Genomic DNA, 23,002 nt, shown 5'->3' on the forward strand with positions numbered 1-23,002 from the left:
ATGCACATTCACATCCTCCTCCACACAGGAAGAACTGAGCTGAGAGGTGGGTTCCCTGGCTGTGAGGCAACAGCTATAACAAATACACCATTATGCCACCCTTTTTCAAATCTGATCGATTCCTTTTTTCTTCTGTTTTTTCATGCAGAACTGTCAGGGGTATTTTATATTTTCTCCTTAAACATTTAAACCTAGATGAACATGTCTTTGCAATTCAACTGCATCTTGAATTAACTGAGGAACATTAAGTGGAACAAAGAACATACTCAAATCAGGAAAGTCTGTGGATTACACAGAAAAACACACAAACAAACATGTGAGACGAGTTCAAAAGATTAACAGTTTTAATAAAATCCATGTCAAACATCAAAATACTGAAATGGCAAAAAGAGAAAAAAACTTTTTTTTCTACTTTTGTTTTTTTTTTCTTTTAAATTTTGTACAAATCACAGTGGTTCAAAAATATTACAAAGTTTTAGTTTCAAAACATTTTTTGCAACAGCAGCAAAACATTCTGATTGTTGTTTATTTTCTTGAAAGCCCTTAATAGTTTTGTGAGTGTGTGTGCTCTTTCTTTTGCTGTTTATTGTAATACACATGATAACACGAGCAGTAAATGTTAATAAAACTCCTACGAGTCAATGGAAACAAAAGTGCATGACAATACTATACAGTGCAGTATATACGATCCACTTAAAAATGACAGTATAGACCAGGGGTTAATCACACCATGTGTGTCTATATAAACACTGTTCTTGTCCTGGACCTCTCTGTGCATACAGTATGTATACACCAGCTCAGTAAATACAGCGAGGTGAGCAGTTATAAGGTGAGAGGTTAAAACCAACTGGGGCTCAAATTTACAACACTGCACTGTACTTTGGATAACAACTATCTTCATTAAAGCATAATATATAGTTGTCACAGCTAATATCTGCCTTTAATCCAACCAGTAATCCAAAGATGCTGTTCCCCAACCGAGAATACACTGACTTTATGCATGATTGCAAAAGTACATTGCAGCTAAATAGTGGAAGCAATTGGGTACACTATTGAATTTGGCTTAGAGAGAAAGAGAAAGTGAAAAGTAATAAGTTATTTCAATTTTGATAAAGAAAAGTGGTAAATATAAAGTCTTAGTGTACTTATCAAAACAGCTGTATTAGGCTACATAATAGAAAGTGCAGGCACCTGAAAGAGTGCGAAAACATTGTTTAAAAACTGCTGGTTTGCTGGGTTTCTTGGTCATTAAATAATTTAAGTAGCATAGATGATATTTTACATACTGAACTTGTAAAGCTCCATATCTGTTATCATTGGAAGCTATCACTATGACCCAGTAACTATGCTAAGATATTGTACAAGAAAGAAAGCTGCCTACTTTTATTTCTGTGCTCACGTGTGTATTTCTTGGCTTAATCGACTTTATTTTTTGAGCCCACAAGGCTGCAGGTGCAGTGCCACCAGCCTGTATGGAGCCAGAAGAGTGACATTTCACTGAAGGCACAGGAAAGGAGACACCAAAGACTAAAAACAAGGTGTTCTCTCAGTCGCTAGGCCTCACATTTAAAAATGAAGGTCAGGCCTGCTAAGAAGGAAGAAAAGCGCCCCGTAAAATAAACCAGAAGAGCGTCACACTAAAACGGATGTGATACGATGAAACAAGACAGTCCAGGTGAATAACACAACCCTACTGTACATCCTACGTCAGGATGTGACTTTGGCCTGTAGGGGTCAGTGTGGAGCGAATATTGAGGGCTGAATAAAGCTAAAGTTTAATATTTTGCATCTCCATCTCTACCTCTCTGTATATCAGGGTTTCTCAACCTTATCTGGCCCATGACTCCATTTCTTTTTTCCACAAAATTCATTCCCATTACTTAATTTAGAGAGCTAGTTGTTTGTTCAAATATACAAAGAAATACAGTAATTATGACATATTTCAAACCTACAGTATTTAATTTATTATTAAACATTTTATGTCAGTTTTAGAAATTTCCCACTACCCAATACCAAGTGACCCCAGATCAGGTCGGAAACCGACCCCATCGTTAAGAAACACTGCTGTATATACAGACTCTTCTGTCAAACCCTAAAAACATGCATCATGCTTTACCCAGTTTCTCATTACATACAGGCTGAACCCAAACATTATACTTGGCTATCAGCCATTTAGGACATTCTTAAAATATGTGCATTGCCATACTTGATTTCAATGGAAATGTATCCTTTTTTGATTTTCAGTTTTAATGGCCAGTAACCAATATCTTAAAAATCACAAGAATAAGCTTGATTGTTCATAGTAACTACAGTAACAGCACAAAGGAGGACAGCTGCAACAGCAACAGGTTATCTGCATGAGTCTTCCAAGTAAATGTCTGTCAAATGTCCCAGTATATTGTTTAAAGTTGTAAAATTAGTGATGCTACCTTAAGCTGTGCTGAGTTTATTTAGTAAAACTGAGTTGTGCATAAAGCCTTATAGCAAGAAGAGAGCTACTGTGGGGTTCAGTGTCAACTCGACCTTAAACAAGCTGGATAAGTCATGTTATTCAGCTCCTCAATGAGCAAGTTGTATGACATTTTTAAAAGACTTATGTGGAAATATGTGCTACAATCATCAGGTTTAAAAACAATCTCACAGAGGAACAATTCATGCTAAGCACGGAAAGGTAAAAACATAGACAAAAAAAGAAGAAAGTGCATTCCAACATCAAGTGTCATTATAATGACGAAGTTAGGCCACCATGCAAATAAACCACATTCCAAAAGTGTCTGCACTCTCCCAGCACACAGGCCAGCCAGTGCTTATTAAAAAGCTTTGCTTTCCAAAAATCAGTGGTTTTGAAGTTGCAGTACAGGAATCAACCTTTTAGTCATTTTTAACGCTACTTCTAAGTCACCTGGTCAGTGGAGATTTCCAACCATGGTGTGAGTCCTATTATATCCAAATAATATCCAATCTAGAAAACACTAACCCAAGATCATGTGATTAGATCGACCTACTGCACTATACTCTATGAAGGGTTTTATTCAAGGCTGTTTGCATAAAAACAAACAGCAGGCCTAAAACTTCTCCACACGCATGGCCCTGATTGACTCAAAATGGTCGAGAGTGCATAAAGCAACACCATAATCTATTTTACAGTTCTATCACTGTCATGGCCATTATTTGCTGTATCCATCATGTCAAACACTGTAGAACATGTCTGAAGGTTTGCTAAAATCCCTAGTTTTTAGTTTTGTCCAACTATAAGGCACATGGACCAAAAGAAGAGGCTTAATGGGTCACACCAACCATCAATAAGACAAATCTTATCAGCCATCCCTTCAATGGGGAACAAAAAGGAGGCCATGGAAGTCCATCAAAAACTGTCCCCCAACTTTCTCCTCTTTAGGTCTCATTTCTTAATTCCCAAAGCCCCGCACTGGGATGACTTTGAAACATCCATGGAGTAATTCCAAAATATGTAGGTTGCATGTAATGCTGAGTTCACTTTTACTCCACTTTTACTCTTCTCAGAGAGGAATCGGCTCAATTCTCACTTGGGTCTCGTGAGATCCTATCTGATGTCTATTTCGGTAGCTGACAATGACTTTAACACGCCTCCTATGGAGAACGGCAGAACGCACCACATGTCTCACACAATCCATCTATCTCCTACAGTTGCCTGGGTAAAGCTAAGGGGCGCAAACCCACAAATAGAACAAACGTGCTAATAGAAACTCATCACCACAAAGTCTCATTTTCACATTCGGTGCTAAAGCCCAAAGAAATTAGCACCCTTGACGAGAATATCAGATTTGCCCTCATACGCAGTTATACATCAAATCCTTTGAGACAACACTCAAATTAAATTTATGCAATACTATTTTCCTGGGTGTCAAGGAAGCATAACAGATCATACTGTTTTTGACTTACATTACAAAGTTGTGACCACTGTATGTAAAATTAGAAATCTACACATTCTAAAATCAGTGACCTATTACAACTTCTTACAGACTGTTAGCATATGGAAAATTAAGGTTCAAAAAATGTGTCTAAGTTGAATACCATCATTAATATTCTGCAGATAAAGACTAAACAACTAGACAAACGCTAAAACTGCAAACATAAAAATCACAATGTGTGTCTGTGTGTTCATGTGGACACTGTCTTATTGTGTCTTAAGCACCATTTTCAATTCCAGCAAGAGGAATGGAAGGCAATGTCCAGTAGTTCTCCCGACACCACAGACTAAAAACAACACCACAGGGGAGGGATTCAAATATTACATCAAACTGCCTCCTTCTCCCACAAACCACTTTCTTTCTTTCTCCTCTTTCCCTTCTTTCCAATACAGGAAGCAGGGATGCAAAAATGAAGAAAACGAGGAAGAAAGAGATCAAAAGAATCACAGCTTTGGTATTCAGAATTCCCAGCTGATCCATAGTCCTAGGTACAGTCCTTGTTTTAAATGCACTAATAATACTGTGCTTTAGCTTTTCCTAACACTCTTCAAGGAATAAAGTTACACTGATGTTAATAATTGAAACTAGAGTGAAGCAATCACAGGCACAAAAACTCCTGTTAGTTCGTGTGAAGGTTAGTGCCGGGGTCCTGAGCAGTGCTGCCCCTTTGTGGTGTAGGGGTGTAAAGGCAGGCTGGCTGAGGTGCTTCGATGCAACCAAGTGGTCATGGACGTTACAAGCGCATTTCTTTTTAATACTGCATCCATAGTTTCTCAATGGCAGAGGTATGAAGTAAGGCTAGCCCTCTTTACCCCCTTCATTGCTATAGAGTGGTCACTTTGAATGTCTCTGAAGAGCAGATTGGTGAATCCATGAAGGAGAGCTCATGTTTTGCTTTTTATCACACGTGTGGTGTGCAGGAGGACGGAGTGGGAGGTGAAGGGGGGGGATGGACACCAAGGACCACATCAGACTGGAGGCTATTGGTTTTTATACAGCCTCTTGACAGGAGCATCCCAAGTTGCTAATGGTTTTTAAGTTGCCCTGACAGCCAAACTTGCACTCTACACTAACAGTCCCATCGTTGCAATGGCAAGCAAAATCCTCAACACTTCCTAGGAGTCATGTGTGCCATTCCCCCTGATAAGAGTGTCCTAGAAGGTGCAAAAAAAATAAAATTAAATAAAAAGGTCCAATAATATAAAAATAATAATTACATTGTTAATTGTCAGTTCCTGGGAATCCAGTGCTGGTTTTAGAGGTGTGGATCTTTTGCACGGGTCTGTATGTGCAAGCTAACAGTCTGTGTAGAAGTGAAGGCAGAGGTAAGCTCCTTGAGGGGAGCTGCAGTGGTCAATGTGTAATAGTCATTAAGGTCAATGTGAAGGAAGGAGACTGAGAGAAATAGAGAGCCCTTGCTCCCAGTCCAATCACTCAAAGGCTGGGACACTGTGAGTGCTGGTGGAGGGACAGAGCTCGTGTGGAGGGGACACAGGACCGCACTGCAATGCTGCAGGCCCTCATAGATCAGGGCGTCTGGGAAGCACTCAACTCGGAAGCATCACTTAATCATGCCAACCAACCGCAAACATACGCTCACACATCCACGCACATACCCTTCAATTAAGTCCACACTTTTCACACGAGCATACCAAAATGCACTCATGAAGTCACCCACAATTATAAAGAGGCACATACATTCCCCCAAACATGCTGCCATTCAGGCGTAATCGCACTGAGTCATTTCTCCTCTGATAGAGGGTTCAAGGACAACCTCCTCTATACGCGTAACAGGGGGGTTAGTTATCCTGGGTGGGATGACCCAGATCAGGATGAAGAAGTCAGAAGAGGAAACCCTTTAGGAGATGTGCGGAGAGGAAGATGGGTGTCTCCAGAAACACCAGCCCCGTTTGGTGTGTTGCTTGCGCAAGATCTCCTCCTCACGCTCACGCTCCTTCTGAGATCGCAGATAGCGATCCTCCTCCTTCAAGAACCACACAGGAGGCCAGCGCTGCTTCTCAAAGTGCCTCTGGTTCTCTACAGAGACAAAGATACACACAGAAAAGGGGGAATTAAATAGATGACACATTTCAAATGTCAGAGGTGAAAGATTTCAGGTGTCATTTCAGATACACGTTAAAAAAGAGGAACAAACAAAGACAATAACTGTTGACCAGCGAGAGATGGTTAAATAATGATGTCATTAAAAAGGTGACACAAGGAAACAACCCACAGCAATAAAGACAAGTTCATGAAATGTGGGGATGAATGTTGCATGGAATGCACCCGATGCAAGACAGGTTTTTTAATCTTTCTATTACAAAAACAGCCCATGAGGAGTTCATGTGTTTCTCACTTCCTGCTTCCTTGCATCAGTGTTTTTCTGGACAAAAAAAAAGATCACTCCCAACCAAGTGCTTGCTATGAGCAAGTCACAGCATGCTGTAATTCCTTAGCTTAGCCCAAAACTGTGAATTTTTGTCCAAACTAGCACTGCATAGCAACCTTTGTTAAAGGTTTACTTGGGGAGGGCTGCATGTGTGAAAGGGATTTGGGAGAGACAGATAATCTGGACTAAGAGAGAAAATGTGTCTTTACCTGGAGACATGGCCTTCATGTCTTTGGGAAACTTGCGGCAGATGCTGTTATAATTAGTGCAGATGTGATGGAGACACCAAGCTGATAGCTGCTTGGCATTGTGGAACTGCAAAAGGAAAAACAGGAGAAATGAGTTATTACAGCTGTGAAAAAGGAAGCGAGGTGAAAGTTTTAAGGTGAGATCAGAGACAAAACGTGGTCAGATTAAGATCGTCTATCAAATGAATCTATGTTAAGTTACTATTCATCTTTTTTTTCTGAACTACTACTAAGAATGAATGGAATGAATGAATGAAATTAATGAATTATGAATTGATTATTTAAAGGTCAGTTTGTCGAGCACAGACCTGTGCAAGCTCAAGGTAAGCCAGCACTTGTCCATCAATGTCACCTCCTTTGACTGCCAACTGGAGAAGCTCATCCACAGCATGCTGCTCTGAAGGTGCACAAAACAAACAAAATTGTGTCAATATTACTGTTTGCATGACTACTGACATTTTTGTCTGCCAGTCATAAATTGTTAAGTCTGTCTGCATTGAACATAACATTTCTCACACTGCAGAGTGTTTTTACCTGTGAGGGCGACAAGGCGCGGCAAACACAGGCGGTTGGCGAGAACAATTAGTTCCATGGGCTCCAGACCAGGACAAGGCGTCAGCAGACCACAGTACAGGAACTCCAACACCCCGCGCATACAGGCTGTGCTGGTGTTAGGAATGGACACCTGGAAAATGATCAGATCAAGAGGAAACAAAAAAAACCATGAGAAATAAAGGGCTAAAAGTCAATGCAGAGACAATATATGCATTCATTTCATGAAATTTAGATACTAAAGATTCACACATGTTATATCAAGTGTAACGGCTAGAAATGGGAGAAAGACATAATATCAGTGAAAGTTGTGCAGTGTATTCGGAGGTAAAGGGCAGAGGACATGCTCTTCTGGTTACATTCTCTTTGATCTAGGCTCAGATGAAAGCACTGTCTGGGGGCTAGTGATGTGAGCAATGTGGCTAATGCTAAAGACTGCAAGGCACACACAGGCAACCCTGCAATCAGACCCTTTTCACAAATGAGACACTCAAGACTCAAGTCTATCAAAGTTCTACCAAAACAGTGCATCGCATCATGCACATTGTGTTAATTTAGGAAAATAGGGCATACTCATAGATGTCAAAAAGGTGATTATAGGTGATTATAAGTGAGGACTGGACAACTCTAGCCATGCACAGTCAAACATGTTGAACATATTGGGTAAACAACTTTTGAACCATACTGGCAATATTTTATAGTGGCGCAAAACCACCACAGCAGAGTAAATCAATTTGATTCATATTCATTTGTGAAATTTTAACCTTTTTTTGGGTAGAGGCTTTAGATAACCCTATGTGGATTTTTTTTTGCCTCTTCCTAGACTGTATGCTTTATTTTTTCTCATTTTGTGTATTTTTAAATAGTCCAAAAATAAAAGACAAAAGACTAATTAAATAAAGAAACAATCACCAGTATTGACCTCTAGATGTCACCATACCATCAATTAGACCAAAGCCACTACAGCCACTGATCACGCTTCTTTCCGGTGAAACCTACAATTCCACTTTGAGCAGTTGCATTGTACATGCAATATACATGCACAATGAGCACGACCTTTTTATGGTCTAATTACTGATAATCGGACAAACAGCAATTCAGCGGCAGGTAACGCAGCCGTCGCCCAGGAAGGACGGAAGGAAGGTAAATTATGATAACAGTGATGACCTGACCCCTCCGGGAGCTCTCTGAGTGTACCCACTGAGACGCTCTTCAACCACCACCACCATAGCCAATTAGGAGAATGTCAGCTTGGCGCGACCTCTCGTTACGACTAAAAAGTCGCAACACTTAGACAAGGGTGGTCTCTAGAGCTTGAAGCCCCAGCTGAGGCCAGGAAGCATTAATGAGTGGACACATTGACAGTAACAGGACATTTATGGATGAGACCCATCAGCTGTGTTGACAGGTGTTCTTTTGCCCCCTCAGTCTGCCGTCCCAGAGCTCCATTAGTAGTTTAGTGCAAACTATAAATATTGAGCTCAGAGTGGAAAACAATTATCAAATTGAATGATTAAATGGAAAAGAGCTGCAATTATTCAAGGGTGTAAATGACATTTGAGGTTTTAATCTTCTGCATGCAATGTTTAAGGGAAAGAGTGATACACTTGACATCATTCTTCCTCTAAGGTGAAAAAAGGTTTGTCTTCTGTCAATAGTTCCTGTTAAATGGATGCACACCCACACGGTGAACACAAAAACACACATCGAAAATAATCCAGGAGTGTACCATGACAGACTCAGCGGTAAGTCTGCATAATGGCCTGCACAGACCACAAATCTCAATACATGTCTTCGACTCATGGTTTCTGACACATAACCCCACGGATAAAAGCTTTTTAACTATGACTGATGATTGCTCATTTTATTCACTGTCTTTAATGTTGCTAATACCAATAAATCTACAAATAATATGGCTTTGAAATGACACCTTTCTGTTCTGCACAAAACAAGAATAGCCATGTTATTGCACAACAGCATGAACACTGAAATGTATGAGCCTAAAAATACAGAGAAGGAAGTGTGACATGAGCATGGAAATAGAACGGCTGATCACATGCTGCTCTCACAATTTTAGTTACAGGTTCTATTTATTTTCATATAGAAGATTTAAATAATAATCCTAAAAAATCTAAGAAAATTGTTGTAATGTAGTATGATGAGATAGTCTGATATATGACCCATTAACCATTTTGTCCACTGTACATGTTGTGCCCTGAAATGTCCAAAACCGACTCATTTAATTTTCGTTAAAATTTTTTTAAATGTCTAAAATTATTGCCCTTTATAAATCAAATTACATTTGTTTCCATTTAAAAACTCGCTTTAGCATTAATGATTTATACTTCTTTTTGTAAATCTCTAACATCAGCATCTCTTAATAATATCTTCAGTACTAATTTTCTTTTAGAGTAACTGAATATAACTAGACCATCTGTTGTGTTAGAACTGTTATGTCATCTAAAAGCTCTGCTTCTATAAAATGCCGGTGTTTTAGTAGCATTTATGCTCTGACACTGCTTTTCAAACTAGCAATTATCTTTGAAGATAAGTGACTCAAAGTGAATACGAGACATAGACAGCCAATAGCATGGAAATCCTGAAAATCCTACGTGTACATTATCAACATGGATAAAGTAACTTTCAGAGTCAGCAGACAAGCTGCAGTTTTCATTGACATATAAAATCGCATTCACTAATAGGGATGGCAAAGCTTTTCAAGCAAGCTAAATTGCAGACACATTTACATGCGAATATGAATACACTCTTGCTCACAAACACAAGTGCTGACAGCTTCATTGTGTGGTCCGTCTTTGAGTCTTTGTCTCCGGGGCACCTGCTGTCTATGCTGAGCCAGCTTCATGCCATAAACAATGCAACAATAGTCACTAACATGAACCATTTAGAGTAACCATAGACACCGGCAGCCCACCAGCAGCAAACACTGTGCCCCCTCAGTGATGCTGATGTCCTGCTTTCACCACCGGCCACAATAGCTGCAATGGCTTTTTCTCGCATCCACTCACATGGTGTGTTCTGGAATAAAATTTCAGGCCATCCATGTGTAGACTTAAAAAATAAAATGGTTTAGTTTTCTTCTAACATGCCTACTATAGCTTACAACTTACACCTTAACTGAATATGAAACATATGTATCCCTTGTCGGTCTATCTCTGATTACTTCCAATCCTTCTGAGGGCCTGAATCTACGTAACCTAACCCTGCTGACCTTGAAAGTAACCATACCCCAGGGGATCTGGTTCTGCAACACAGCCCGGGGAGCAGCTACTTAAAGACAGACGGAGATGTGAACTTCCTCTCTTAGTAGGTCAGGTGTGGTGCACAGGCGCTGGCCCCGCAGGAGCACCAAGCGACCAGAAGTTGAACCTTAGGTGAGAGCGCAACCTAAAGTAACCACACACGCCACTTGCAGGATGCTGACCCAGAAAAAAGAACTATTCTAGGCTAACTTTGAGTACCGAGACAGGTTAGTGAAACATCCCTCTCCTCACATGATGTGTGAAGAAAGTATGTGTATTTGCACATTTAGATTTTAAATGTAGGTAAAATCTATATGTGCTCATCATGACAGCAAGGCCTCCAGGGGTCTGGTAGCTGCAGAGGTTTAACCACTGGAGGTGAAACTACGGTTTCTAGGTCAATCTGATGACAGGCAGCAGGCATCCTGAGCTGCAAACTTTCACATACTAGAAGCACACAGAAAGACACATACGTGCAGGTTGTACAATGTACAATGTACAACAAGGTAACACATCTCCAAAGTAATAAACCTCATTCACCTTTGCCTAATCTCTTCTTTTATTAGATGCCACTGTTATTTGGAGTACAGGTGCGTGATAAGGTTGCCCCTAAAGGCTGACCTGAGTTAACTTCCAAGGATTCAGGACACAGAAACTTAATCCCTGCTCAAACCTTAAAGGTAACTCCATCCTTAAGCTCTTCCCTGTATATCTCAACTCACCTCCTCAATGTAGCTTTCCATGAAAGAGCCACGGAACATGGCGGCCATCCAGTTGCAGCTGGAGATGAGCAGGGGCTTATGGGCCGGGAGGCAGCCATCATCCAGTCTGAACACCACATCTAAAACCGGGGTGGGAAAAGAGCATTCATCTCGGGGAGTGCCACAGAAGCCCAAGCTACAGAGGGGGAAAGACAGACAAGGCAGACGTCCAGACACACACACACACACACACACACACACACACACACAGGTAGGCAGAAGGCCAGACAGACAGACACACACAAAGACATAGACACAGGTAGACACACAGAAAGATAAATTGACAGAAGGACAGAACAAGTTTTGACACAGAGTGAGGGAAGAAAAGCGGACACTGGGTGGTAGGTCATGGAGTAAAGCCTGTGTGGACTCAAAGTACCAAAAGGGAACACAGCAGCTATGTTAGAGTGATAATGTAATGGGCTAAAGGATTTAATCTATCTTTAATTCAGCCCTTAAATAATACCTGGGATACAGCAGATCTATTTATACAATTGTTCCAAAAGCTCTGTTTATCAACAGAATCTCTTTTCAGCATTTTAAAAGAATATTCTCATTGTTGTGATCATGAAGACAACAGAGAGAGTATAGAAAGAAGCGAATGTGAGATAGGCTTTGCTCAGAGACGGCAGATGTCTGGCACTGGCTGTAAATCCTGTGACAACATGCATACATAACAGCTTTGGGGGACAGACAACATCACAAACACAAGACACAGGAAGCACACGAGGGCGAACACAGGACAACCACGCACACTGACTTGACAGTCATCAAATCACTTGATGACTCTAAAAGAACATCAGAAAACAGGTAGCCCACAACAACAACAAAAATGCATATTTTATAGCAAATATTCAATGGAAAATATATGATCAAATGTACACCAAGTGTACATTTCCAGAGACTAAAAGACAATGTTGGAAATTAGCTAAATCTTTCTCGCACATTCTCCTCATCAGCTTTTCATCACCCTCAATTACTCTCACATACGCACACACATGCATGCACACACCTACAGACAAACACCTACTGATGCATAAATGGAAAACATCTACGATGACACCAAGGCTACTGAAAGTGTCGAGGCACTGAATGGTTGGCACAGTGGTTTACCAGCAAAGGTCCCCTTATTGAGACACTCCTTGATGCGGTTGGCTCTGCGGACGTGGAAAGCCTTGGTGATCTCTTGGTTCATGAAGCTCTCTCTGTTGGGAACGTTGGCCACCATCATCCGCAGGTCAAACACCTCGAGCAGCTCTGCGATAGTGGCCACCTGCATCAGATCCCCTCTGCCCTCATCCAGACTGCCTGTGTACAGGTACTGAAGCACCGCCTGAAACCGAAACAAACTGAGAGCTCAAATATACTGCTGCTATGAAAACACCCAAAAGCTCTCTAGTAATGATGCAGAACATTTTATTCACATTAAAATTATTCATTATTTTACCAAATAATGTGTGAACATATGTTCATTAGGGCTGGCATTTACTGTGTTAATCATGATGCAATTTAAGTCTATATATATCATAGAATTTTTTAAAACCCCTGCTAATTACTGGCCAACATTCCTGTCTTCAAAGGACAGATTGAGTTTTAAAGCTAGAGTGATAATACTGGTATCATATGAAACTGGGAGACTTAAGGAATCCAGTGGTACCAACCATGTCTTGCTAACTTCTTAGAGAGGGGGCTAAATAATGCTCCAAAATTAGGTCCCTTGAACTCTGACCTCAAGATATCTCAATGCAAATGAGTTCTATGGGCACTCATGAGTCTCCCCTTTACAAACATGCCCACTTCATGCTAGACCCATGCAGATTTTCATTTGATTCCTAAACAAGACAATCTGGTTAGAAATACCTTGTCAATATGGACTTTGAAATTGTTTTGAAATGCAAAATAAAGGAATTGAAAACATGCAATAAAAAATGTGATTAATTGCAATTAACTGTTAAAATTATGCGACTTATGGTGATTAAAAAAGTAAATTGTGTGACAGCATTCATTTTTGCTAATCTTGTTGCTTTGAGGTCTATCACCTTAAATGGTTCTTCCTGTATAAGTGCATCCATCACTACCACAGTCATGAGTCGTGGGTGTCCAGTCATGGGATCATCAACATGCTCCAGACACACACTCAGGAACCCCCTTCCCCATCCTGAAAGTGCTCGACCAGTCCCTAGTACTCCCAGGGAGTAGTGGGCTCGAGAGGGGAGTGCATTATCACTCTGGGAAGTCCTCAAAGAGCCCTGCTGGAGCAGCTGGGGTCGATTCAGGCCCCGCACTCCTCCTTCAACCCCGTCTTTATCAATGTCCAGGCTCTTAGTGCGCCCAGCTTGCTCCTTTGCTCCTCTTCTGCTCTGCTCATCTTCCTCCGCACTCTCCAAGTTTTCCTTGCTCTCCTGTTCCTCCTTTTTCGGCCCCATGCATGATCCACCAATATCAAGGGTAAAGAGATCATAGAACTTGGAGCAGGAAGTAGCCAGATACACTTTGTGTGCAAAGACACGAGTGGCACCACCCTGAAGGAGGAAAAGAACATCTGCGCACAGTGGATGGCAGAAAAGAGAATCAGGGCCCTCGCCGTCTGTTGGAGGGGGGTCTGGGATGCCCACTATGGGGCGAGGTGGGCGAGGAGGCAGGAAAGGTGCCTGGAGAAGGGGCCTTTGGACCTTTTTCAAATGGGACTTCCAGAACTGGAGGTGACGGCGGGAGATGAGGGCGGCTCGGATGGCATTGTCAAAAACATCTTTGACTCCAAACTGGGCGACAATGCTGGTCTCATAGTAGGGGATCCCAAGTTCCTTGGCCACCTCATGGCCTCTCTCAGGTGGAAGGATATCAGTAGGTTTGATGGGTCTGTGGGACAAGAAGAGATAATGATGTTACCCTCAAGAAGAAATTACCCAAAGATTTGCAAAAAATTAATGAAAAGTACAAGAAAATTACCTGAAAATAGTTTTTTTTTTTAAATAAATTAAAAAAACAAGGACATAGCCTGCAAAAAGTTCATTAAAAGTTATAATTTTTGCAACATAATTTTAAATGTGTAATTATGATTATTATACATATAGTTTTTTCCCTCATTGTTTTCTTTTTTCCCTTGACATTTTCCCTAGATATTTAAAATAAATCTACTAATTTCTTACAATGTGTGAAACATTTATTGCCAACTTGCTCGTTGCCCTTTTCACATTTTTAAAAGGAATTTCACTAATGTGTTTTGGGATTCAAAGGTTTAAATACTTGTAAAAGGCGTCACAAAACAGCAAAAGAAAAGTAATGCTGCTCCAGGTTTCTAAGGATTAACTGGAGCAACCCAACGAGCAAACCCTCCCTGAAAGCCACCAAGTCACATGTTTTTCTGAATATGTCTGTTAATGAATTGTGAGGAAGGCGACTCACTTGGCTAGGGGTCGTCTTGCTCGGTTTACTGCATCCAGGTCGGCATAGCGCAGATCCAGCTGGCAGCCAACTAGAATGATGGGTGTCCGGGGACAAAAGTGCTTGATCTCTGGGAACCACATGGTGCGTACGTGGCGCAGGGAATTGGGATTAGCCAGAGAGAAGCAAAGCACCACTACGTCAGACCTACAGGGAGATGAGAGGGAGGGAAAAAAAAGTCTTCATTTCATGTACTTACAACCTAACCAGAGATCACAGATAAGATAGGAAGAAGATGGCAAAAGGGGGGGTTCTGCTGTGTCATGAGCAAGAGACGTCGGCAGAGGGAAGACAAGTGGTCTTTGATGGAGTAAAGGGGACCGAAAATAGAGGAAGAAAAAAGGGGTCAGCACTGAGTCACTGAACATCTTGTCAGTTTACGTTAAAACATGTGTGATATGTGTATGGAAGAAGCTTGTTCGGCTTCTGCAAGGCATTGTGGGAGCATGGACAGTGCCATCGAGAAAGCCAGGGTCACAAGACGCGTGTGTGTGGGTGGGTGGGTCTGTAGGTCTGTCTGTGTGTATGTGTGTGTCTGGGCCTCTGGGCTGGTGATCTGTGTGGCCCATCTCTCTCTCTCTCTCTCTTACGTAAATATCCCTTAGCCCTCCAAGGCTACATGGACCACAAAGAGAAAGCTAAGAATAGCTCAGGATACACACACACTAATTCATTTCCTCAACCCATGTGTTTTAACAAGCAGACAGAGGTACTTAGAGCTGTACTCTGGTGATATTTCTGCAGTATGTTTGTGCATGCGTGTCTGTTTTTAGGTAATATTAAACCAAGATCTGTGTCAGTGAGACAGCTCATTTGGTACTAAGACAATGCTGACAGTGCAAGAATCTGTAATTCCTAAATGATCTACTTCTTAAAACAGCACAACCACAGAGGGCTTTTGACCCCAGCAGCACAAGACCGGGTCGATTTTACATTAGCATCACTTATGTAACTGTTGTGGTGCATTAACTATCATTGATTGCCTGCAGATTATGAAATATATATTCCTGTTTTGGATGTCTCTCAGGCATGTGGTATACGTCAGAGGATGTGGGGTGCTAAACCGCATCCTGAACTTGACAGCAGCATTTCACACCACTGAAATATTTCTCTTTTTTCCCTTGGGTGGGCAAAATACCTGCACTACAACGAACATGGCCTATTTAGTGAGCAGACAAAGGCTACACTGTAAAAGAAAATCACTTGTTTTATCTATTTCACTTTACTTTGAGTAGATCTGATAAAAAAGCTGACAAAGACAGGTAATTCCACCTGTTGTTAAAGAAATGCCAGCAGCTTCAAATGTTGGAAAACCATAAAAAAAAGGGAACCATCATTGAAGGTATTTTATAAAACAACTTCATTTGCATTACAAACATGCACCTGAGTGACAAATTGATTTACTTATGATGGTAGACAGCACAAAATCAAATCGCTCTCAACAAAGGACATTTTTTTACAGTGTAGACACAGGTTCCATAGTCCAATTTTAGTCTATCCAGTGTAATCTCTGAAAAGCTCCTGCTCCAAAGGACAGAATATACACTACTAAGCATTACATCACAGCTCTCTCACACACACAGGAATGCCCATTAACACTTTGTCAAAGGATCATTACCATGGCTTAGTCTGTTTGAGGTCATGTTATGTGTACGTGCCTTTGTTCTAGTGGGTAAAGGATTTTTTTTTCTACCACCTAGGCTTTACTGCTAGAGTCTGTACCTTAATGTTAGCATAACAATGTACTGATGTATGAGCCTCATAAGTTTTGAACCTTTCCAGTCTTAATCTTTCAAAAGCAGTTATTTGACAGTCTTGATGGTGAGGCAATAAAAAATTTGTACCAGAATAATCCTTTAGTACTGCTGCTTTGCACTGCTGAGCTATTTCAAGGTTCAACCCACAGTTCAACCCAAATGACCTACATTTTGTTTTCATGTATATCCCTTTGTTCTGTTTTATAGGATAATGTGTTTTGACTAGCAAGCACTGAAACACTAAAAACATCATGTGAGTTGCTTAACGTCATGTGATGATTAGTGTGTCAGCCAGTGTATGTATATGTGCATACAGGTTGCGTCAAATGATAAGGCAAACAAAAGAAGTCCACTGATTTAACACTAATAAATTACCACGAGCACTAATGCATAATATATAACTCCACAAGTTTGTGACTGCTGTCTGTGTGTGTGTGTGTGTTGGATACAAAGGTCATCAGCTGCCAGATTATGTAAGAAGAGGTGCATTTATTGACACAGGCACGCACGTAAACACAGCGGAGATGTTCCACATAATCATGTTGTAATAAAAAACTTAATGGGTCTCATGCAGACTTATGTATCACTCTGCAATCACACAGCCTGCCACGACACCCCTCATCAGCCATTAAGTCTGTCACAACAGTATTCTAAAAGTTAATAACATGCTACTGAAACTAATTTCAAGAACCATGCTTACGAGAGCAATGTGATGTGTTTTGCGTTTTCAGTCAAAATGCCAAATTAGATTTCTGCTAAATGAATTTCTGCTGACTGAAAAAAAAAAAACTTAAATTGAGGTTGGCTCAGGTTAAGTTTGGCTTAGCCTATTTTCAGGCTGAGATTGTTTTCCCAACCAGAATGTCCCTCTCCTGACAAAGCATGTGACAGTCTGGGTATTGTCTAACAATGTGATGTTTTGGGTTTTGACATCAACAAAAGGCTGCAGAGTGGAGGAAGGTGCAGAGAGGGGGAACAGAGGAGGCTAATGATGGGAGTTGAGTTACGGGGTAATGAGAGAGATGGGGGAGAGGTGGAGAGGCATCTGAGGGCAGGTTGTAGGAGAGGGCATAGCCCAGATGAACGTGTGGATGAACAGTGCTGGAAGAGGAGGTGGTGGAGGAGGAAGAGGAGGAGGTTGATGCCTGGAGCTGCAGACGCCAGGGAGGTAGGCAGGCAGAAAACAGCTGAGCTGGCACTGTGTCTTTATCAGCTGACTGCAGGCTGACAAAGCATACAGGACATACAGACAGACATGCACACTCGCACACCAAAACACACACAAACAGAGGCAGATCACTGTGAAAATGCACAGGCATGAAGAGTGGAAGGACACAACAAACAGAAGGGAATTTCAGCCACAAAATGAACTACACGCAACCTACAAATACATATCTGTCATGCAGATACGCTTACAAAAAGGTGACAGGGTGACATGTTACACAAAGGGTATTCACTTAGCTTTAGGAGAACTCAAAGATTGCAGTGTGTTGTGTACATGGATGTGTGGATGTTTGTGCAGACTCAGGGTGCCTTCACACCTAACCTGTTTGGTTCAGTTAAAAAGAAACTCGGGTCTGTTTGCCTGGTTACTACGGTTCATTTAGGATGGTGTGAAAGCTGTCAAATGAACCCTACTGTGGATCAAACAACAAAACTGAGTCCGCTTGAACAGGTGGGTATCAGGGCACTTCAAAACAGACTCTGATGTGGTTTGTTTCAAAGCAAAACAAGCTAACCACAGAAATTTTATGATAGCACATATATAATTTTAGTGTAATTTAAAAAGCTAAACGACTAATATATCCATCTGCTGTTCGTGAAATCTGTCCACGATCTTATGATCTGTATATAGCCATGTATACAACCTATAATATGCAAATAATATAATAACAATGTAGCACATATGCAAGTCAGTGCAGGTGTTTTCCATCATTAATAAGACAAAAGCTGTTAAAACTGTTGTGATTGTATTAGACTCTGTACGCTTCGTCAGTTCATTAAATATATTAAAAATGTGTGAAAGGAATCTGACAGTACTAAGCCCTGAATCATTACTGTACAAGACACCTCCTTTTCGTCTTGTGTCTACCTGTTAATCATTATTCGTGACATGCAGTCTAATAATAGCTACTTATAATGCTTATAATCAATTTTGTTTTTATTACAATAAAGTGCTGCATAAACTTCTGTCAGTCACTGAAATTTGATTCCCTCATGTGGGTCCTGATGATCCAGGATGACAGTTGCCAAAACTGTTGAATCAAAAAGTTACCTTTCAGTGTGTAATCCCCTGTTTTCTTGTTTTGGTTCATTTTAAAGAAGTCAGTTTAAACAGGAACCAAACCTGCGCTAAAATGCAACAATGTTTCATTTTTTCTCGGGGTGTGGACTAAATGAACCAAACTGCAGGTGTGAAAGCATCCTCAGTGCCTTATTATGGCTTGGGGCTATGTCAGAGACACAATAAATGCTGAAAGAGTGACGAGAAACATAATTACAGTTACAAAAATGTACCATCTTTACGTCATTTGATGACGTACGAAATGTGGATTTTCTCTTTTCTGTGTTACTGTTACGTGGTCAGGTTTGGTGGAATTGGTATTTGCTGATTTTGCTTTGGCAATAAGTACTTTTGCATTTCATGCCAATAAAGCAGCTTTGATAAAGGGACGGGGAGTAAGAGGATAGAGCGATGATCCAATCATGTCTGGTGGAGGAAGGATGTAACAGCTTGAGGGTAGAGTTCAACTAAAAAGCGTGTCAGCTGGATTACACACACACACAAAAAACTTTTGGGTAAGTAAATGTTATGTAGGCATGTTCATGTGGGGGTGACAGATTAGTTATACTCTCATTGTAAATTACTTTCTCCTGAACCGGCCAACAATGAATTTGGTCACATATTAGCCCTAGGAAATTGTGTCAAGGTTTTAAGAAATTCTACAGTCACAAAGCAGTCTCTTGGCTGCACCAATTGTGAAAATGGAACATGGTGCAAGGTAGTTAACCTTGTGGTCAGCCAGCAATTGTGTTATTGGGTCAGTAACTATTTTCTGGTTGCTGGAATGTCTGAAACCGTTTGTGCCTGTTTCTGTATCTGCTCACCTGCCATAGGCAAATCGTCTGTCTTTGTGATGATCCCCGAATGTGTCCCACAGCCTCAGGGACACACTGACCTCATCCACTACATCGCGAGATCTCTCTAACACCTGCAACACAGACACACATCCCTGTAATCAGGCCGAAAGGTCTTAACTTCATTGTGACGTTTATGTTTTTAGAGGAATTGAAGGATTATGTAATCACTAGGCTTAGGGGGAAAAAAAACTAAGTGGAATGTCAAACTGCACGGTCAACATTTTTAGAATGAAGTTGTATTTCACAGGCCTGAAAAAATATGTTTTTTACCTGTGATTCATATGCATAATAAACAGAATTAGCCTCAGTAACATCTACAAAAGTGTACAAGAGTTTGCCTATATGTGGCTCTTTCCACACTGTGTTTGGCTGTGTGTTTATGTGTATGTGTGTGCCCACCTCCTGGCATACACGGTACTGGTCGATGGCCCAGACGGTTGGCACGTGGGTGGCAAGCAGCTGATACTGTGTGAGGGTGGCATTGCAGGCCCGGGCACAGATTAGCCTGGTCTTGCCTACTGCATTATCCCCTACCACCACACATTTAATGGTTTCCACATTGGGCCGCTCATAGTCTGTGTCTATATCCATGGAGAGGGCCCTGGAGAGTAGAAGAAAGAGCGAGAGAGAGAAAAGAGGTTAATTTAATATTCATGGGAAATTAAAATCACATTGATAAAGCATCCCAGGAGAAATGACACTGCATTTCGACAATGGAAGCAAACTGGCACCAGGCGCAGTTCGCTTCTAACTCTCGCCCAGTTCAGCCTAGGGAAGCTTTGTTAAGGCTCTAAGCCTCCGTAGCTGTACTGACCAGTGTACAGAGGCTTCTGCCAAACTCCTCAACTGAGCACATGGTTCGCAGGCTGAGGAATGGAGGGACCGCAGAGCTATTTCTGTAACAGCACAGAGAGAGAGAAAGACAGAGAGACAAAAAGAGAGACTTCCCTTGAGCTCACTGTCCTTTTCTCTCCTTGTTTGTCTTTCCCCGTATCTGTCCCCCTTTAGATGCAACCAAGTTTCAGAGAAAACACAATGCAAGTGAAGAAACATCTAGCAGCACTAAAATCCCTCATAAAGGCATTTGTAATTAACTTTTTGGGGTCATTTGGGAGCCCTGGGGAAGCTGTGGTCAAACATATTCATTCTAGGCTTACACAGAGAGGGAAGAAAAATGCAGAAAAAGCGCTGTTGCATGTTCGATCACCAGTCAACTCCTGACTTGACCTTATAGCACAAGACAGAGGCGGTTATGTGGTTATGTACACAGCTCAGCGGACTTCCTCTTTTAAAGCCACACATCACTGTGCAAAGCTTATCAAAATCCCCTTTCTATAAACTGCTTACAAACATTTCTGACATGTCAAAACACATGTTAATACCCATTAAAAAAAAAAAAAAAAACATTCCTGGAAGAATCTGCTGGATTGCATAACCAGCCCACACACACACACACACACACAGTTAGACCTCTAGTCAGCTAATCAGTCCATCCGTCCTTGCAACTAGTTCAAAGACCCACCCCAAGGTCCCATAAATAGAGCATCTGAAACATTCATAAAGGCCTTTACTTGCTATTACATTGACGCTGATGCTGGTGAAACACTTCAGTCCAGCACCATCAGACAACGGCAGCTAAAAATGGCATCTATTCATTGGACACATGAGCCATGTCTGCACCCTGCTAATAAGCTGTGACACGCTCTCCATGTCGTCACACACCACCGGTCTGATCATAATATCACTGCAGCTATACAGAACTTATTTCTCCCCCAAAGACCACAGACATTGATTCTACTTGTCAACAACAACAAAAACATTTTTCCTGTCAGAAGGAGTCCCAATTACGTCAGCCAGGAAGTACAGCACAGAGGGCCTACCTTTGTCTATCTGAACACAGGAAAAGTGTGTCCTGAATTGTCCATATGGAACAGATAGAGCTGTGACTTTCAGAGTTATAAATACCCTGTTCCCTTGCCCTGTCTGGCTGCAACATCTGCAGAGACACGTACCACAGGTAGAGGAGATAAAACTATCTCCCTAATGGTTATAGCAGCTGCCAAAGCAGTAGTCCTCTCAGTGAATTTTTAGGAAAAAAAGGGGATGAAGGGCCAAGTATGAAGCCTGACATACTACACAAGTGGTTCTGTAACATCCACAATATGTGTTTAAGAGGGAAAGAGGATGCGTACTATTGTTAATCCTGAGCGTTTCCAATGCAGCAGTCGATAAGAAAAAGGGATTGTCGGAGAGACAAGGCAGGAGGGGATTATTAGAGTCTTAGAGAGAGAGAGAGGGGGACTGTGAAGCCAGCATTGGAATCAGTCAGTCATGCCACTGGGATCAAAAGGGCATGACCGACAATAACTAAGACCGCTCAGGGGAACATATCACAGCTTTTCCAGCCGATGTTTCTCTTTAAACGTGTGGCTGTCTTTGGGAGAAAGACAGGTAGAGAAAAAGAGCAAGTACAAGTGAGAGTACAGTTGAAGGTCCTTAACTATTGACCCGTGGGAGTCTGGAAGTTAGTGTGCATATGTGCATGTGAGCGTGCGTGCATGCGTGTGCATGTGGTAATGAGCTTAGGGCCAGTCTGTGAGGCATGGAGTGATGCGAGCAGTGATGTAACCAGGAGGCGGTGTTGGTGGTGGTGTGGAGAGTTTCTCAGGGGGATCAAGAGTACCCAGCCCCCGGATATCATCCTCCATCTGAGGCTCTGCATCCGGCTCCGAGCGAGAGTACGGTCATGCGTCGGTCAACACACAATTGTTTACACGCACACTACTGCACTACACAAATACGCACCTGCTCTCAGGTTTATATTTAAACTGTACGAGCTTTCGCAAACTTCAACAATTATTTTTAATTGCACGACTGGAGGATGAGCAGAAGCTGGAGGCTGTGAGAGCAGAACAGTGCAGCTCAGAGGAGCGGAAAGAAAAGCTGCAAAGCTCAGGTTTCATTTTAAGCCAACGACCTATAGTGAACTGTGCACAGACGTCTAGACTTCAGTGTCATCTCCCCCCAACATGCAGTGAAGGAGGCTACAAGGGCAAAGAGGTGTCTGAATGTCACAATAAAATGTGTGTATGAAAGAGAGAATAAGATACTGACCCACTTTTTGTGCATGTATTTCTGACTCTTACAGTGACATATTGACGGGTGCAGGCAAAGCCACAGTGATAGGATCACTGTGACAGGAACTCAGACGCCCACTCAACACACACAAACACTGACCTTCTGTTTTACTCTGGAATGTCACAGATTGACTCAGTGTGTGTGTGTGTGTGTGTGTGTGTGTGTGTGTGTGTGTGTGTGTGTGTGTGTGTGTGTGGTGCAGGAGGACCAGACAGACAAAGAAGCTCATGCATAATTTGGATAGTGTGTGTCTCAGTATGGCTTTGCTTTAAGACCAGTGGGGGTTTCATAAGGAGATGGCTTACAGCTCTACCTCATGCACAGTTCCTGGCATCTTTACCTCTTGATTTTTTATACACTTC

General features: G+C 41.6%; 1 protein-coding gene across 5 annotated transcripts in view; it reads right to left on the reverse strand.

Moving 5' to 3' along the window:
• Nucleotides 1-513: 513 nt before the first annotated feature.
• The window catches only part of LOC121943130 (rho-related BTB domain-containing protein 2-like), a 47,663-nt gene continuing 25,174 nt past the window's right edge, over nt 514-23,002 (reverse strand). For all 5 annotated transcript variants that reach the window (XM_042486552.1, XM_042486553.1, XM_042486554.1 and 2 more), the window contains 10 exons: nt 19,902-20,103; nt 19,470-19,573; nt 14,566-14,751; nt 13,200-14,019; nt 12,274-12,493; nt 11,122-11,240; nt 7,122-7,272; nt 6,896-6,984; nt 6,549-6,654; nt 514-5,987 (listed from right to left, as the gene is read on the reverse strand). In XM_042486552.1, the coding sequence (XP_042342486.1) occupies nt 5,809-5,987; nt 6,549-6,654; nt 6,896-6,984; nt 7,122-7,272; nt 11,122-11,240; nt 12,274-12,493; nt 13,200-14,019; nt 14,566-14,751; nt 19,470-19,573; nt 19,902-20,093 (2,166 nt within the window). In that variant the 5' untranslated portion in view covers nt 20,094-20,103 and the 3' untranslated portion in view covers nt 514-5,808. The remainder of the gene's footprint in view (nt 5,988-6,548; nt 6,655-6,895; nt 6,985-7,121; nt 7,273-11,121; nt 11,241-12,273; nt 12,494-13,199; nt 14,020-14,565; nt 14,752-19,469; nt 19,574-19,901; nt 20,104-23,002) is intronic.

Source organism: Plectropomus leopardus, chromosome 5 (assembly GCF_008729295.1).
Source record: "Plectropomus leopardus isolate mb chromosome 5, YSFRI_Pleo_2.0, whole genome shotgun sequence".
Taxonomy (NCBI): Eukaryota; Metazoa; Chordata; class Actinopteri; order Perciformes; family Serranidae; genus Plectropomus; species Plectropomus leopardus.